Consider the following 17626-nt stretch of genomic DNA (forward strand, 5'->3'; position numbering starts at 1 on the left):
CCATGTTAGGGAGGAGACTGGACGTGCATGGGAGACTGGGGGGAGACACAGCCAGAACAGATGATCCAAACTGACCAAAGGGATATTCCAGACCATATGGCATCATGCTCAGTATATAAAGTGGGGAGGAAAGGAGGAAGGAGGGGGTATTTAGAATGATGGTATTTCACTTTCCAATTCACCATTACACACAACAGGGCCATGCTCTCCTGGAGCTGGCTGAACACACCTGCCTGCCTGTGGGAAACAATGAATTTGCTTTGCTTTGCTTGTGTGCATGGCTTTTGCTTTCCCTAATAAATTGTTTTTAATCTCAGCCCACAAGCTTTCCAGCTTTTACCCTTCTGATTCTCCCCTAGTGAGTGAGTGGCTGCGTGGGGCTTGGCAGCTGTCTGGGATTAATCCAAGACACTACTCAATTATGTTTAGGTAACTGTAGTAGTCCTAGTAACATTCCCTATCTTCAAAATCACTAAAATAATCTTAAATAGCCTTCTGCTACACTATTTTTTCCTCACATAGTCATATTACCTTATTTCTAGTCATACAGTTATCCCAAAAAGAGTTTGACGTTCTGCAGTGGAAAGAATAAACAAAAACATTTACCAGTAATTCCACCCACATTTACTAAAATTAGTCCAGAACCATCTTTGAAGAAAAGAATATCTCTTTCCTTTCAATGCATATCAAATATGCTCAGCTGCACAGATCTTTCACAGTATATATTCAGTGTTAAGCACCAGAATTTCTGGCTTGTGTATTTACTATGTTGATATCAATATCATTCTATGGAAGAAAAAGTAACACAGAAGAAGAAAAATGTTTAAAAGTATTGATACAATACTATTTGCATGCCATTCCCCTGCCCTTCTCCCTATGGTTTGTTTGTTAGTGAAAAAGAACTTTAACTGATCACTGAAAGGTTTAGAACAATACATTTTTAGGCTAAGTGTAGTATTAACACAATATATTATTTTCATGAACAACACTTTTGTTAGCTGTGTGAAGAGGCATCCATGCAAATGGATATTGACTGGCAGAATTTGCCATACACACAGCCCACAGTGCTGAAGCTATCAATGTTATTCTAATGCACAAAGAACTCCCAAGTTCTACACAACTTCCATTGAGCCAACACCATCTTTACAGATGTCACAGAAACCATCTCAGTGGGCATTCACTGCGCAGTCCCCTGAAAATAATGAGCTTAAGGCAAACTCTCAGTCACAGAGGGCAAAGAAAATGAAAGTGAGAAAGGGGAAGGAATAACATTCGAGGGAAAATACTCCCAACATCCTTTACCAAAAAGCAGGTACAGTGAGTCATGAACATCTCAAATAACCTATCAAATACTAAACTCTAGTTAGAATATTTTTCAGCTTATGGGTTTTATGGGTGTGGGACATTATACCCAACAGATCAAAAAGCTGCCACATTCCAACTGTTCATTTAAAAAGCCACCTCCTTCATTTAATAAGGAAGATGAGACACTGAAGAAATTTTTACTTGATGCCCTCAGAATTTGCAATAAATATGTAAGATACAAAGATCTGTATATCAACTTTATTGATCTACTCTCTAACACATCATTCTCAAATAGATGGGAAAGTTTAAGTGATCAAAGCACAAGTGTATTTATCCACAATAAGAGTTGATTTTTACATACAAGTATGCATCTAATGATTTATTACAAAGTTAAGGTGCAAGTATTTTCTTGCAATACAACAAGCATGCACGGTTCAAAAGAATTAACAAGTAACACTTAAAATACACCTAAGTTTGCTTTCCATGATGATAAAAACAAGAAGAAATAGACATACTCTTGGGTTACAACCTGTAGTAAATAAGCAGGTTAATTTTAAGTATCATTCTTTTCTCCATTGATTTAGTGTCTATCAATTGCTGCAGTTGGAAAAAAACAAAAATAAAATTGAATCTTGTTCTGAATCTAACTAACTATAGCCTAACTAACTTCTAGTTTCCCAAAATGGCAGAGATAATAGGTGTTCTAGTCCTGAGCTTTGAAATGAAAGTATATAAAAGAGATTAACTGTTTATAACAGAAAAATTTTGGTGCGAACAGCAATCAGGCAATGACTCATGTTTTGCTATTTAATATGGACATAAATCCTCCCCCTCAAAAAGCTCAGTTACAATTTCAGCAGTGAAAATGGGATCTTTTCTGTTTCTCCATTTAAAGATAGGATTTTTATTTCCAAGCCTGCCCAACAATGTAAGCAGTAATATCATACAAAAAAGTGCCTTAAAGAAGACACCTTTCACATTTCTCTTTTACATATGTTTATTCTGCTAGAAACAATACAATCAACCCCTATTTACAACAAAAATACAATTAGCATATTTAAAGCATTTTATTTCTGTCCCTAGTTGAGCCTTCTCAATATATGCTTGGTAACAGAAGTTACCAAGCAATTTCACTAAGGAGGAGGAAAAAAAAAGCCAGTATATACACTTTAGAAAATCTGATTACAAGCTGGTCAGCTGCACTTCTCATGCAGCACAGACAAACAGTAAACCATCCCATTTTGTAGGCATAAACTACTGCAAGCAAAATGCAATGGTTTTATTGAGTGCAACGCCACTTCTGCTTCACAGCTCTGTAATGTCAATTGTGTTACCAAATGCTTTAATCCACCTGGAATCCAACTTTTCTGGTCTACTCCAACTGGTAGAGAAATGCTTTGGAATTAAACAAGCAGCTTTGAACAGGCTTTCTTTAATTGTAGCATAAACTGGCGGCTGCAGTGCTTAATGTTGTTCTTTGTTGTTCAACAATAGCCATGGGAAGCAGCAGGGGTGGGGAGACAGAGAAGCAAATTGATATCTACCCAAATTAATTTACTGGTTTTACTTCAAAAAATGTTGAATTTTTACTAGAGGCATAATTGACAATTGGGACACAAAGCTACTTGGATAAACAAAAGTCCTCCAAGACTTTCTGTTTATACCTTTTCTCTTGGACTATCACATAAAACCCGGTGGAAGCTTATGCACTTTTATTTAAAGTTGCATTGCTTTGCCATTTAAAAAACAAAAAAAAATTATAACATTCTGATTTAAGATAGAATTGGGAAAGAAAAAAAATATTTTTCCCCTAACAATCAAATAGGAGATTTAACTTTAAAAACTTATGAGAAAAATGCCTTAGGAAAAAATCTCATACTGATCCATTTCCAAAGTTAGAAATATTCTCTTAAACCGAATGATTCTTGAAAAATGGATAAGGACAAGAAGAATGCATAAATTGCTTTTTCTTCCTATTAGAAAGAATGTAGGACTATGCTCTTTGAGACTGCAGCCTTTCTTCCCCACTACACATCATATTGACTTAGCAATGTGGGTCACCTTCATTTATAGAATCTTACAAACATTGTCAGTTTAAAAAGAATATCTGAAGTCTTACAACAAATCTCTGCTACTATACTCAGCTTGGACTCACACACACTTAAAGTGACGCAATTCCATTCATGCCAGTTCATCTATCCCTGCTTGCACACTGCCTACACCTGACTTTCTTATAGTAAATTCAAGAACAAGTAGAAGAATGTGAAAGTAGGAATTATATAGAAACACTGAGGCTAAATTTACACTGTAGCATGTTTCTGTAAACAAAGCAGCTGCAATTTTGGAATTATGCAATGACTAAGAATGACTGTCTATGTGTGGCCTCTTAGGAAAGGTAACATATAAGGGATAGATGGGCAAGACGTTTCCAACAACAGTGAATGAGTTCAGCAAAGCAGAGCAATTACCCTTGGTCCTGCTCTGAATTGATATGACTGACAAGGAATGACTCAGCTACACTGTGCATGAGAGTTGTACACATTCTCACAGCCCACAGTCACATAACATGGAATAAACAAAACTGCTGCTAGAACAACTGCTACCAAGATACAGGGACATATCCCAGGCCTGGTATTTTTATTTCTTAACATTAACTCCTCACAGGGTAATGTTTTGCAAAGAGAAACATGCAGAAACAATTACCTGAATGTAAAAGAAGCTAAATAGAATAATTTAAATAAGAATACCTGCATCATCAAGAGTCCGTTCAAATAATAACACTGATGTGAAACATCTGGTACCTTCTGCTTGTGTAAAAGTACCAGGCAGCAGCAAAAAAGCCTCAGACAGATGTATCCAGGAGATCTAGCAAAAGTTTTCAAGTGGTTCTTTGTCCCTTTCCTCATTCTGTTTAATTATCACTCTTACACTAGAAAGATATTTTTCTTCCACATACAAGGGTGGATGGGCCATAGGGAATTAGCATTCAAGGCAAAGATTCCATCTTGTCAAAGTTTGGTTTTCCAAGCCTGCAAAGGATACTGTTACTGTTCAGACTGTAAAGACACATCCACAACCTGATCTAGGAAGGTAAAGATTCACTGGGGAGAAAGAGAGGAGAATCAAGATGTAAGAATGCCAGTGACACATCAATTCTCAAAGGGTAAATTTCAAGAAAAACTCAGTTATGAAAAATTTCCATCAATGTGCTTTTGTATTACTGGTGTTTTTTAAAAAAACCTTGCCTGAGGACATAACTGTCTTTGGCTAGAGATGCCAGTTTTGGCCTCAGTTTTTGAATCTGAATTGACCTTCTTATTCAGGCACAGAGTCCTATCATTGTGTATAATGAAAACAGTTGGTTCTTTAGCTGTAATATGAGTTTTACCAGACTATGTCAATAGAAGCCCTTGCTATAGAAATCACTTCAATTTCCTGTTCTGTTTGTCCTCAAGAACTAAAGAAAACTTCTCTTATACAAAAAACTGTCCCTAAAAGATTGAATAAGATGTTCCTACCAATGTTGGAGAACTTCTCAATGAATAATATAGACCTCTTTGAGTTGCTTAGTCTCAAGGACTGTCTACATTCCCATTCTGTTTCCACTGTGAAAAAACTTCTCTCTTAAGTGATTAAATTACCCTGGTTTTGTTTCCTGTGACATAAAGCTTTGGGCTCCAAGGCTTGACAGAATCCAGGGTAACTCAGTGTTGGCATTTAGAGTACCAGCTGGTGGAACAAGGGAAAAAACATTAATATTACTAAAGTTAACTCTAAAAATAGCTAAATGAACTATTATACAAGTTTACCCCAGAGAGCAGGATTAATTTGAAATCTCAACAAAGCTATTTCTTGTCTTGTTCCAAATTCTTGTGTCACAGCATATCTGCAAAGGCACAGATACAGGCCCAAGACTGCAGTCCTAGTTCCTGAAGTCCTAAAATTATGATCAGAATTTCATCTCAGTAAAACAACTTCACATAAAGTGTACAGTGTAGCAGTATGAACCAATATATAGTTCTATCCATCTTGTTTTGCAGAGATTCAGAAAAGCTTTTAAAAAGCCCTGAAGCAAAATATAGGGTGTATCAGCACTAAGAGCCATTCTCTGAAGAGCCTCAAGAGCACTCAGATTTTTTGGGACAGGTAGTGATGCATGCTACTAACCTGCTTTTAGGGAAAGAGCAGCTGAATCAGTACTAACTCCTGTCTCTTCTTTGTGCTAGCAACATACGGAGTCAGAGTGCAGGGCCACAGAAGCATCACATCATGACATGTGAAGGGTTTCCAATGCCTACAATAAAGCAGTCCTCAAAACACTAGAAGGAATTTGCAAGAATGACATGTTCAGTAAATAAGCTATCAGTGGGATGTTCACATTTAGAGGATAGTGGTGATTGGCTCGATAGACATCAATGATGAGTGGTGTCCCTGAGAGGTCCATACTGGGACCAGTGTCATTCAGTATCTTCATTAATGGTACAGACAAAAGGACTGAGTGCTGCCTCAGGAAGTCTGCCACCAACACCAAGCTGAGCTTTGCTACAACATCATGAAGTTTAACAAGACCAAGTGTAAGGTGCTACACTTGGGTCAGGGCAAACCCTGGTATCAACACAGGCCAGGGGATGAACAGATCAGAGCAGCCCTGCTGGGAAAGATTTGGGGGTGTTCGTGGGAGAGAGGCTGGATATGAGATGACAACATGCACTATGCAGCAGCCCAGAAAGCCAACTGTCTCCTGGGCTGCATCCAAAGCAATGTGACCAGCAAGGCAACGTGACTCTCTACCCTGCTCAGATGACACCCAACCTGGAGTGATGGGTCAGATTTCCTCAGCACAGAAAGGACATCAACATTTTTGAGGAAGAAGGGTAACAAAGACCTTGTCCAGAGGAGGGTCACAACGAGAACTAAAGGGATGGAGCACCTCTCCTGTGAGGAAAGGCTTAGAGAATTGGGGTTGTTCAGCCTGGAGAAGAGAGCAGCCTCTTAGAGAAGCCTTAGAGTACCTGAAGGTGTCCTACAGAAAAGCTGAAAAAAGACTTCTTACAAGGGCATGTAGCAACAGGACAAACACAGCTTCAAACTGAGAGTAGGTTTAAATTGAGTATTAGGAAGAAATTTTTTACTGTGAGGGTGGAGAGGCACTGGAAGAGATTGCCCAGAGTTCTCAACCCTGGAAGCACCTACAGCCATGTTGGATGGGGCCTGGAGCAAAGTGGCCTAGCTGAAGCTGTCTCTGCCCATGGCAGGGGGATGGAATTAAACGACCTTTGATCCCTTCTGACCCCAGCCATTCTGTATCAATTGACTAGAGATTTGTGTTTTGGTCACTAGCATACAACAGTCATTATTTTACAGGGTACTATCATGTGAAAGCATATTCAGACTGGCCAAAAATGAACAGCTTGATCTACTCTTTGAAGATTCTGTACCTTTGATGTATTCTAACACAAAATATTATACTTTCCCATCTACATCTTCATTTCCAGAACCTGTCAAAAACTAGTCCAATATTATTATCTCTTGCCAAGGCAGGCAAATGATAAATTTTAAATTAGTATTATTGAGCAAGCATGAGGATAAAAGCTCCTTATGCACACAAAATGTTTTTTTGTAAACACTTGGCAATTTCTAAGGAAGGTGATATAAAGAAGAATTATGATATTTATACATTAATTATGTAACATCAAAAATGAACTGTGCAACTGTTAAACCTATTTATTAAATGTTAAACCTATTTATTAAGTGCTCATCCAAACAAAAAGAAAAGAAACTCACTCTCCTGCTGGGCAACAGGCTATTTATGTATGGGATCCATCATTGTAGAAAGAAAGAAATATGGGAAATATTTTCCTGGATATTCCTATGTCAAACATTTCTAGGAGAGGATGATAAGGTTTTCCTAGGACAACAGAACAATTTTTAGAAGTTAAAAAAACCCACATATTTTTCAACTGTGTTTGATTTTCAAAAATGTATCTAGTTTCTCCTTATGTCATGAGCAAAGATGCTCTGAAACACAAATATAATTGACATCTCCAGAGAAGAATTTGACAACACATAAGGAAGAGCTACCTGGTCTCACACATCACAGCTCAGGCAGACTTCCAAATCTCACGCAGAGCTGATCTCCCTTTCATGACCCGGTGAGCCATGCAGGGGTGGTGTAGAGTGCGGGCCTTTGACACTGTTTCCCCCATCTTTCTCCTGGAGAAGCTGACAGCTACCACTCGGATGGGAGTGCTGCTGGCTGGGTTAAAAAGCGCTTGGAAGGCTGGATACAGAGAGGGGTGGTGAATGGTGCTGCACTCCGTTGACAGATGGTCACTAGTGGTGCTCCCCAAGGCTCAGTGTTGGTGACAGCCCTGTTTGACAACTTCATCAATGGTCTGGACAAGGGGATCAAGGGCACCCTCGGTCAGTTTGCAGATGACACCAAGTTTGGTGGGAATATCGCTACGCTGGAGTGTAGGAAGGTTCTGCAGGGAGATCTGGACAAGCTGGATCCATGGGCTGAGGACAGTGGTATGGGGTTCAACAAGTCCAAGGGTCAGGTTCTGCACTGGGCTCACAGCAACCCCACACAGCACGACAGGCTGGGGCAGAGTGGCTGCAAAGCTGCCTGGTGCAAAAGGACCTGGGACTGCAGGTTGACAGCAGCTGAACAGGAGCCAGCTGTGCTCAGGTGGCCAAGAAGGCCAATGCCACCCTGGCTCTGCCGGCAATGGTGTGGCCAGCAGGACCAGGGCAGGGATTGTCCCCCTGTACTCAGCACTGCTGAGGCCACACCTCGAATGCTGTGCTCAGCTCTGGGGCCCTCAGGACAAGACATTGAGGGGCTGGAGCATTGAGGGCAACAGAGCTGGGGAAGGGTCCAGAACACAAGACTTGTGAGGAGCAGCTGAGGGAGCTGGGGGTGTTTAGCCAGGAGAAGAGGATTACTCTTTTGTATTATTCTCCACACCCGCCTGAAAGGGGTTTGGAGCCAGGTGGGGATCAGACTCTTCTCTCAGGCAACAAGTGGCAGGATGAAAGGAAATGGCCTCAAGCTGTGTCAGGGGATGTTCAAGTTGAAGATCAAGAAGAATTTTCCTTAGTTAAGGCTGCTCAGAGCAGCAGTGGATTCCCCATCTCTGGAAGTGTTCAAAAATGGCTGGGTATTGCACTTAGTGCTATAGTTTATTTGACATGGTGGTGTTTAGTCAAAGGTTGGACCCAATGATCTCAGAGGTCTTTTACAACTTTCATGATTCTTTAGTTCATTTTACGTCAAAAGCCTTGTTATACAAACAACAGCTGATACTTTCTATCCTCTGCTCATTTCAACCAGTACTTCACAGATCCAAAGTATACATTCAAAATTAGAGTAACAAGAACTAAATCTAGTTTGCTATTGGCAGCAGAGCCATGTATCAGCTGTGACTTCTTGTTTACATTTCATTTATAGCAGCACGAGCAGTTGCATTTTGTTCCACCCTTTGCTGGAACAAAGTATCTGAATATTTTGTTAGAATTAGAATGTATTCCCTAATCTGACTGAGATTGCAGGGCTACAATAGCATCAGTGCTGGAACACAAAAGTTATCAGTACCATGCAGTCACATAATGAAAGGAGAGGTGAGCTTCTCTCGGATATCAGGAAAGCTTCTTCCAGCTCAGCTTGACTGTGAAACCAGACACCAGGAAACCCTAACTTCATAAATACCATAAACCAGCCAAAGTTTCAGGCTTTTCACCCCCTCCCAAGCATTGTTCCCATGCTCCTATTCAATTCCTTTGTGCTGGCACAGGTCTTCTTTAAAGTATACAAAGTCCTGGACCACACAGTTGATCAGTTTTAAAACTAACCATCATTTCCAGGATTTGTCTCAGGTCAAGTCCCCAGCGTGCTGTGCAGACAAAAGAGCAAACATAGTTTAAACACTAGAACAGGGAGAGGACTGGCACTGCCATCTTCCTGCACTGTAGCCTGAGAAAGAAACCTGAAATTTTTCTCTCTCTTTTTTTTTTTTTAATGCTTCTCAATGCACTACAGTAACTCTCCTCTGTATATTCACAGCTGGCTCCTCAGCTGCAGTTTCAACTCAGCAAATATGATTAACAGAAGTATTTGCACCAAGCTAAATTTAAATAAAGGTATGTGACTTAGCAACACTTTAGGAGTCTACAGGTGCACCTCTTACTTTAAGGTGAAAGACTCCATATTATACTCATTAGTTTATTTGCATAACACATTTAAGGTCAAACAAATTGTTCATCTGTCCAACTAAGTGAATCAGAATGGAACTTTTATAAAACTTAAGTTGCAATTTGAAAAATAAAGGATAGGGAAAATGAAAAAATACTTTTTACATTGATATTTACAGCTTGACAGGAGAGATGGAAGAACTATTTTCCAATATGTTGAGCATTACAGCTGGATCACTTAGCATACCATTAGAACCATCAACTGTATAACAGGAATAGAATAGCAAGTTTTCATGATTATGTAACACACCAAAAAAATTGATACTAAAGCAGAAAATCAGCTCCTAAAGTTACGTGTAAATAAAACCTTTCATTTAAAATCAAATTATTTTTAAGTGATTTGCCTGAACCTAGAGAAAAATTAAATTTTCCAAAATTAACACCATCACTAAAAACCAGACCAAAAAAAAATCCACAAGCTTTTAAATAGTAGTGGCTTTGACATTCACAATCAACAACATATAATGCATTAAAAGATGTTTAGAATTTGAGAATGCTTTAGCTAATCAAGGCTAGCTTGTACAATCAAGTACAACTTTTCTTCTTGTTGCTGTGGCCTTTTTAAGTCACCATAACTTTAGAGGCATTGAATTCTTTCCAGTCTAGACAGAGTATCTATTGTGTCTTCAAGAACTGTGTTAAATGTTTTAGAAAGGGATTGTGTGGTTTTCTACACTGATAGATAGGATCTCTCCAAAAACAATGGTTTTGTTCCTAAAAGGGTGAATAACTCAATCTTCCACCTTGATAACTTATTATTACTATGTTATTTTGAGTAAGACACAAATGTCAAGGTCTGGAAGTTTTAACACTAAGCAGGCACAAATGAAAAAAAAAACAAAAACGTAGCTGAATACAAAATCATACAGTACACACAACAATGCAAAAGCCCTAGGGAAATCTATCAGAAAAGTCCTCAGAAAACAAACCACCCTGCAGTGCCTATGCCAGTAAGCATCCAGAACCAGATTCTCATCAGGCAAAGAACACCTGCTCTGGGCTGTATACCATAAAAGAGTGAGCTACAGCAAGACAAATCAATATAAGCAATAACACCAATCAAGCATCAGAAAACACAGAAAAACTAATTACAGGCAAAAATTCACAGCAGGAATGAAAATTACTGTCCCCAAGCTGCTTATTGCCACTGTCCTGGTAGAGGTCACAATGCCCGGAGGTGGAATGCAAACTACTCAGCTGCTTCAGAGTGTTCCAGCAGCTCCTCTTAATCTGCTGATGGTTTTACGATCAGCCATCAATCTTGACACTGACCCGGGCTGAGACACACAGCTGTTTTGCTGTCCTTGTTCTTCTGTTGGGCCAGCATCATGCAAAGTGCAGACAGAATACAACTCTTCAGTGGTTCCTGTTAGAGGCTCCAGAAACCACCAAACACACAAGCTGAAGCTCTAAAACATAGATCTGAGACACTCAAATGCCTCTCCCTCCCTAAGTCCCTAAACCCATTTGGTTTCAATGAGAAGTTCATAAACATCCCTGACAGTCTGGTCTAAGGAAGCCCAGTTCCTCTACCAGAATCAAGGTTAAATGAGATTACAATAAATTACAGTCCACTTTGTTACCACATTCTTATTAAATTAGAACTTGCTCAGTCTAACTGCAGAATGTTACCTAATTAAAACTGAGTATTCTGGGAATCAGTGGTTTAAAGCAGTAGTTCACTTACACTCAAGTCATATTAAAGTAACCCTAGCCACCAGGAGAGCTACTACAGCCTCTCCTTTTGCTTGCAGAACTGTTTCTATATCCACATGATGTAGTAAATCAAAGAGTTGATTTATCTGACAATTAATGCAACCAGAAATTATCAACTTTACCTAGATCTTCTTATCAATCTACCTCATTACAGAGTTATCTGAAAAACAGTACTAGCAGAAAAGGGGAGACTGAAAGCAAGGACATTCACTAGCAATAATAATGAGAGAGAGACTACCTTTTCAGGATTATCAAAATTACAATTATCACTTTAGAATGTGAATGAAAGAATGATAGGCAACAGCAAAAAAACAATTGCAATGAAATCATGTCTCTATGGACCTAAAATCTCACATAAGATCCATCTATCAATGTACTCACCACATGTTAAAAACATTTGTAGGTATATAATTACATCACACTTAAGAGAACACAATGAACCAAAATTTACAAAATCTGTGACCATACATCATGGCTAGACACAGACAAGACACTGTGGAAATACAAAATGATCATTAGATGGTTACAAATATATACTGGATGAGTAAAGCAATTAACTTTACAATGTCAAGTACAAGTCCACACCAGAAACTGTATGGTACTACTGGCAAATGAGAAGCAAAGAACACAAGAAATGAAAAGAGAAGAATAACTGATGAAACTCTGAAAGTTGGAAAATTAATACCTTCTCATATATACAGTTAGCAAGAATCAGTCACTGGGGAAAAAAAAGAAAATCTATCCTCTCCAACTTGGATCTCAATGTACCCATTTTCAGACCACTATAGTAAAAGACTTCAGGAGCAGAAATCTTCTAAAAACAAATATCTAACAAACATACAACAACTCTGCATATAAGGAAATTGAAGCTCAAGAGTGGGGAGGAAAAGCTGGAGGCAGGTTTTAAAAGGAAATGATGTGAAAAGAGAAGAAAGTAGCTGAGTTTTTTGTTCAGAATGAAAGCCTTTAAAACATGAAGACTCTTTCTGAACTTTCCCAGAAAATCACTAGTAAACATTAGCTGGAATACAAAATTCCAGCTAATGAAAATCACTAGTAAACATTAGCTTTGCTGTAGCATACAAAGCTTTTACCCATTATTAATCAGCTCCACTGCACTGTACAAGCAACCCTGAAGATACTCACCTCAGTAAATTTAAAATCTTCAACTTGAAGATTAGGGTGCAATAAGTAAATGACAATACAAAAACCATTATGACAAAAGTAGTACTCTGATGTTACCTGTAGATATTTAAGATGAGAGATCTGCTTTGTATTATTGTTCTTGTATATTTTAATGTATGTGGAGATAACACAATCCTTTCCAAATGGGAAACAACAGAGGTGTCCTTAACAATTTGTTTCAACCTCAGCAATGCTATTTCTATAGACAGATTTCAGAAAAGGCAGTGGCTTTTTTGGATAAGATGAAGGTTAGTCCTACATAAGGAACAACCTACATAAGGACAGTGAATAATGCATTTGTGTGAGAAAATGAGGCACAGAAAGACTGGACTGGCACTACTATCAGACAGCAATAGGCAGGTATATTGTATTAAAACAGATGAAAAATTCCTGACAAGCCAAAAGTACATACTCTTGTACAATATATAAAAGGTACTACTAGGTTACAGGCAGCTTTTCAACTCTGCTTTTACTCCACTCAGTACAAGGACAGCAACATGCTATTCAACAGCAACAGCTTCCACTGGATGACTGTATTAACATACATGCACAGTAAGGCCAGATTACAAAAACCATATCAAGCAGAGTTGAAGGTTCCTTTCAGCAATGAGAACAATACAGAGGGAAAAATTAACACTTCCTTAAAAGAAAAAGAATGTTATGTCTCAAACAGCTGCTGGAGTAGAGAAAATCAGATAAAGATGTCAGGAGAAGGTCAAGGCCACGTTGAAAAGCAATTGGTAAGATGAAAGCTATGAATGCCATTTAAAAAGGCAATTATCTAGTTAAGACATATATGCTGGAAACATGGATTTTTAAGTGGAAAAGAAGCAAAGAAATTTGCTACACACTGGAAAAGAAAAAAATCATCTATGCTGGTTGTTGTAAGGTAAAACCCAGAATGGATACATATCCTTTCAGTGATATGTACCACATGCAAACTGTTTCCTCTGAATTTCCCTGCAGTCAACAGACTGCTTTGATTACAGCAACTAAGAGCAAAGCAAGTTTTAAAAGCCTCTATTTAATAAATTTCAGTAGTCAGTATCAAAAGCAGTATCAGTAGTCAAAAATGATTACTTACAAATACTGCCATGCAGCCCAAAAAGAGAAAACTGTATCACCAAGAATATCTACTCTAAATACTGAGCACAGGCTTAGACTAGAAAAGCACTTAAAATAGCAGAATAAGCAAACTGAGAGTGAGCTGCAGCTGGTTCTCCAATTACTAGGTATTGTTTAAAAATGCATATTCAACTCAAAATCCCCCCGAACATTTGTACTCTCAAAGATGACTTACACAGTAGTTGAAAGATCCATACTTTAAACTACCAAATTTAAGTTATTCAAATATCTGCAAATAAATATTTTCAACAAAAAGGAGGAGGTAGGATGATGAAAACCAGAACAGAGGGAAGTATTAACACAGTATTTTCTACAGTAATTCGCAAGGACTATAGAACTAATGTATAGACAACTCAAGTTTTCTCTTCTGAAAGTCCAAACACACACAGGATGCTAGAGCAGCTCTGCTACCAGCCTGTGTTAACTGCCCATGAGTGAATATTTGGAGTGAGTATGAACTCCCTGAATTATTGGTATTAATAACATTGACACTCAGGGAATCTTGCAAAATCAACTACAGGGGGAAAGATGATTAAGTACAACTCTGTGCTGGTGAGGAACATATTAAAAGATCAGAAATTCTTATACATGTACACAGACACCCCTTTATAGGGTGATTTTTTTGTGAATTACAATACCTATTTTCATCTTGCCTATATGCTTAACATAAGTTGAAGGCAAAAGAACTACTAATAGACAGAAAATTAAAAGGAGTGAAGAGTAAAACACTAAAAAAGCTGTATGTAAACACAACGGTCAGCAATGTTTCACAGCAACATTTTAGGAAATACCTGAGTAGATAAACAGCCCTTTCAATATCACTGAGTTCTTCATCAACTGTCAATCTTTCTATTTCTTCTGGTGTCTGTCAAGTGTGAAATAGAGATTATGAGTTTACAATGCCTGACTACTTCACTGTTTTATTCTTAAAACAACCTGGTTCTCCCCACATATACAGGGATAGCTTCATGAGTAATCTGAATTTATTCATGAAACCTCCAGCCAACATTTCAAATTCAATCACATAAATCTTTCACCAGGAAAAGACGGAACGTCAGAGAAGTACAGTTTCAAGTCAGACACTATCACTATTAAACAAGTTGCATATAATTTAATCTGAAGACCCAAGCTAATCTATTTGTTCCCATCTTAATATTCTTATACTGAAAACATCAAATCCCTGCTATATAGAATTCGAGATTGTTTATTATAAAATAAATGACTGAGAACGTTTCATATCCTGGTGCTGTTCAAACAAACAAACAAACCAACCCAAACAAACGCTAGAAAAACCGTCTATTCACTTATCTGTTCATAATTAAAACAGACCCAATTTAAAATGGATTTTAAAGCACCGTTCTTTTTCGAGGTATATATACCTTCAGGCTCCTGCGTACTGGCCTCTCTATAATAGTTAGTTCCTGCAGGTCTTCTATGTATCCAAAAAGACTGCTATGACTAAAATCCATTTTGGAGAAGATTATTGGGCGCATGTAACAACTAAAGCCTTCGGCAGCCGTCGCTGTCCCCGAGCCTCACATCGCAGCGCGGGCGGCAGGAGCGAAGCCCCGGGGCGCTCCGGCGGCCGGCAGCGGCCCCGGCTGGGCGCGCACACTGCGGCAGCGCCGCCGGCCGCCACCCCCGCCCGGCCTCCTGCCGGCAAACTTTCCGCTCCGCCCGGGCGGCCAGGCGGCGGGGCCGGCGCCCGCAGCCCCGAGAGCCCCCGCGGCCGCTGCTGCCTCGGCGGGCGGGAGTTTCGAGCCAAGTTTGCCCTCGTCGCTGGCCACCCCCGTCCGTAGCGAGGGCGCGGGGACCGCGGTGCCCCCGGGCACCAGAGGGGCCGGGCGGAGCCCTCGGCCGCGGGGTCGCTCCTCAGCGCCGGGGCAGGAGGGCAGGGCAGGGCGAGGAGCGGAGCGGAGCGGAGCGAAACAGCCCCGCCGCGGTGCCCGGGTGCCGCCTCCCCGCCCGCCCCGGGAGGAGGGACGGTCGCTGTGGTGCAGTGACGCTCCCCGCCCCCGTCCCGCGGCGCAGCCCCTCGCCTCCCTCCCGGGAGAGCGCCACAGCCCCCGGCCGGGGCAGCCCCAGCGCCGCCGAGCCGGTCTCCGGGGCAACGCGGCGCTACCGCGGCCTCCACGGGCAGGGCAAGGCAGGGCAGGGCAGCGTCGGGCGCGGCAGCGCCGGAACGCGCGGAGGCGCGGCCCCCTCAGCGGCCGGCCCGGCGGGGCTGCCCGGCCCCCTCAGCGGCCGGCCCGGCGGGGCTGCCCGGCCCCCTCAGCCGCCGGCCCGGCGGGGCTGCCCGGCCCCCTCAGCCGCCGGCCCGGCGGGGCTGCCCGGCCGCGGTGCGGCTCCGGGAGCTTTCCCTCGCACAGCGGCAGCGCCGCGGCCGCTGCTCCTCGACCCCTCCCCTGAGGGGCGCCGCGTTCCCTGCCAGCGGCGCTGGGAACCCCACCAGTGTCGCCCGTCTCGCCGCTGTGTCAAATCAAATTACACCGGGGAAACTGAAAACAAGTGCTGTTTTTAATGAAAAGTCCAAACCAGGTTCCTCCCCCAATGAATTATATTAATGTTAAAAAGAAAAAAAATACTTCTTCGGCAGTAAACGGTGAAACTCTGACGAAGACATGACTTACACTCTCCATAAATTCTTACTCCTCACCTTTTGCATTCTAGACCCATGTTATGCACCACTCACACTCACAGCAGCAGCACAGATTCCAACAGGAATAGTTTTCCTGATAAATGCAGTTAGGCCTTGGATGCCTTTACCATTTTGGCTCACAAATGTGGATTGCCTTGGGGGCTAAAGGGAGAGTACTTTTTTCAAAACAAAAGTATGCTAATTACCTCTGATTCATATACAAATAAGCATGGATAATCTTTAAAAACTTAGTAAGAGAGCTTCTTTTGGAGTGCGTAAGTGATGCAAAATGCATGCAGGACAAGAATCATCATACAGAGTTAGATTCAGCATTTACTGACATAAGTAATTCACCAGACCTCTAGACAGTGGCCTTTGCAATGGTTACACGAGCACATCAGTCACACTGAGACCAGGAATTAAAAAAGCTGTAAATATTTCACAAGGGCGTGTTTGAAGGGGTGCGATGGTTTTTTATCCTTGGGAAATGCCCACATGACCAAGTCAGTTTTGTTGATAAAAGATTAGAGGTAATTCCAAAAATTGTAAATATTATATTATACTATGTGGTATATTGCCCAGAATTGTATTAATTTTTATTCTATGACTGGCAAGTACCTCAGCTTTTATCTAGCAAAAAATAAACATCGTCCCCTATGTATTACTTTTCTGTATACCAGTTAGGCCAAATCCTGTGCTTGGACAAACCAGTAAAACATTAAAAATTAGAGGATCTTCATTAATTTCAAATGTACAACAGAATTATTAGCAGCAAAATCTAATCCAATATACATATAAGTAATTAAAGTGTTATGTAATAGCAAACCAAAACCATTTGGAATTTTCAAGGTATGATGATGAATCAAAATAAGAAACACTTTTTTGAACATCTCCTTTCCAAAATCTTTTTAACCAGGGAGCATCATTAGACAGAAAATACAATAGCTGTAACTAAACCTAAGTCCTCTTAGAGTAGGTAAGGAACTAGATCTATGAGAGGAAATAAAAAACAAGTTTTAGACAATGTTTCCTCCTTAAATATAAAATCCTGGCATGCAGGCTTCTGCCACTGATAAGTATTAGGAAAACATACTGAAATCCCAAACACAGTTAGGAAAATCGTTTTGCAAGTTCTTTCACAGCCAATCTGTGGTTATTTCACCTTGCAAGTAGTTCTCATGAATCATAGATATCATCTGAAATCAAAGGTATTTTCTTCTGAATGCCTTGAACTAGTAACTCAATGAAGTTTTCAAACAAGGAATTCCAGAATTCAGTTTTATAGACTGAATAATACAGAGTTTAAATATGCAATTAGGCTGATTAGTCATGTTACATTTTATAACATTTATTATAAACTTTGTAAGCCACTAAGGAAGAGAGTTTTTTATAAATGTGTAAACA

The 17626-nt window shown here is 40.3% G+C and overlaps 1 protein-coding gene across 3 annotated transcripts in view; it reads right to left on the reverse strand.

The window, feature by feature from the left end:
- The window catches only part of PPP4R4 (protein phosphatase 4 regulatory subunit 4), a 57643-nt gene extending 42465 nt beyond the window's left edge, over nt 1–15178 (reverse strand). Inside the window, exons 1-2 of one of the 3 annotated variants that reach the window (XR_010028277.1) lie at nt 14964–15178; nt 14376–14449 (exon numbers count right to left, since the gene is read on the reverse strand). Coding sequence is in view for 2 of the 3 variants with exons in the window: in XM_063160056.1 (XP_063016126.1) it covers nt 14376–14449; nt 14964–15077 (188 nt within the window). In the remaining variant the exon portion in view is untranslated. The remainder of the gene's footprint in view (nt 1–14375; nt 14450–14963) is intronic. The other 2 variants (XM_063160056.1, XM_063160052.1) reach the window with 2 other exon arrangements.
- Nucleotides 15179–17626: the final 2448 nt, after the last annotated feature.

The sequence above is a fragment of the Melospiza melodia genome, chromosome 6, assembly GCF_035770615.1.
Source record: "Melospiza melodia melodia isolate bMelMel2 chromosome 6, bMelMel2.pri, whole genome shotgun sequence".
In the NCBI taxonomy this organism is placed as follows: Eukaryota; Metazoa; Chordata; class Aves; order Passeriformes; family Passerellidae; genus Melospiza; species Melospiza melodia.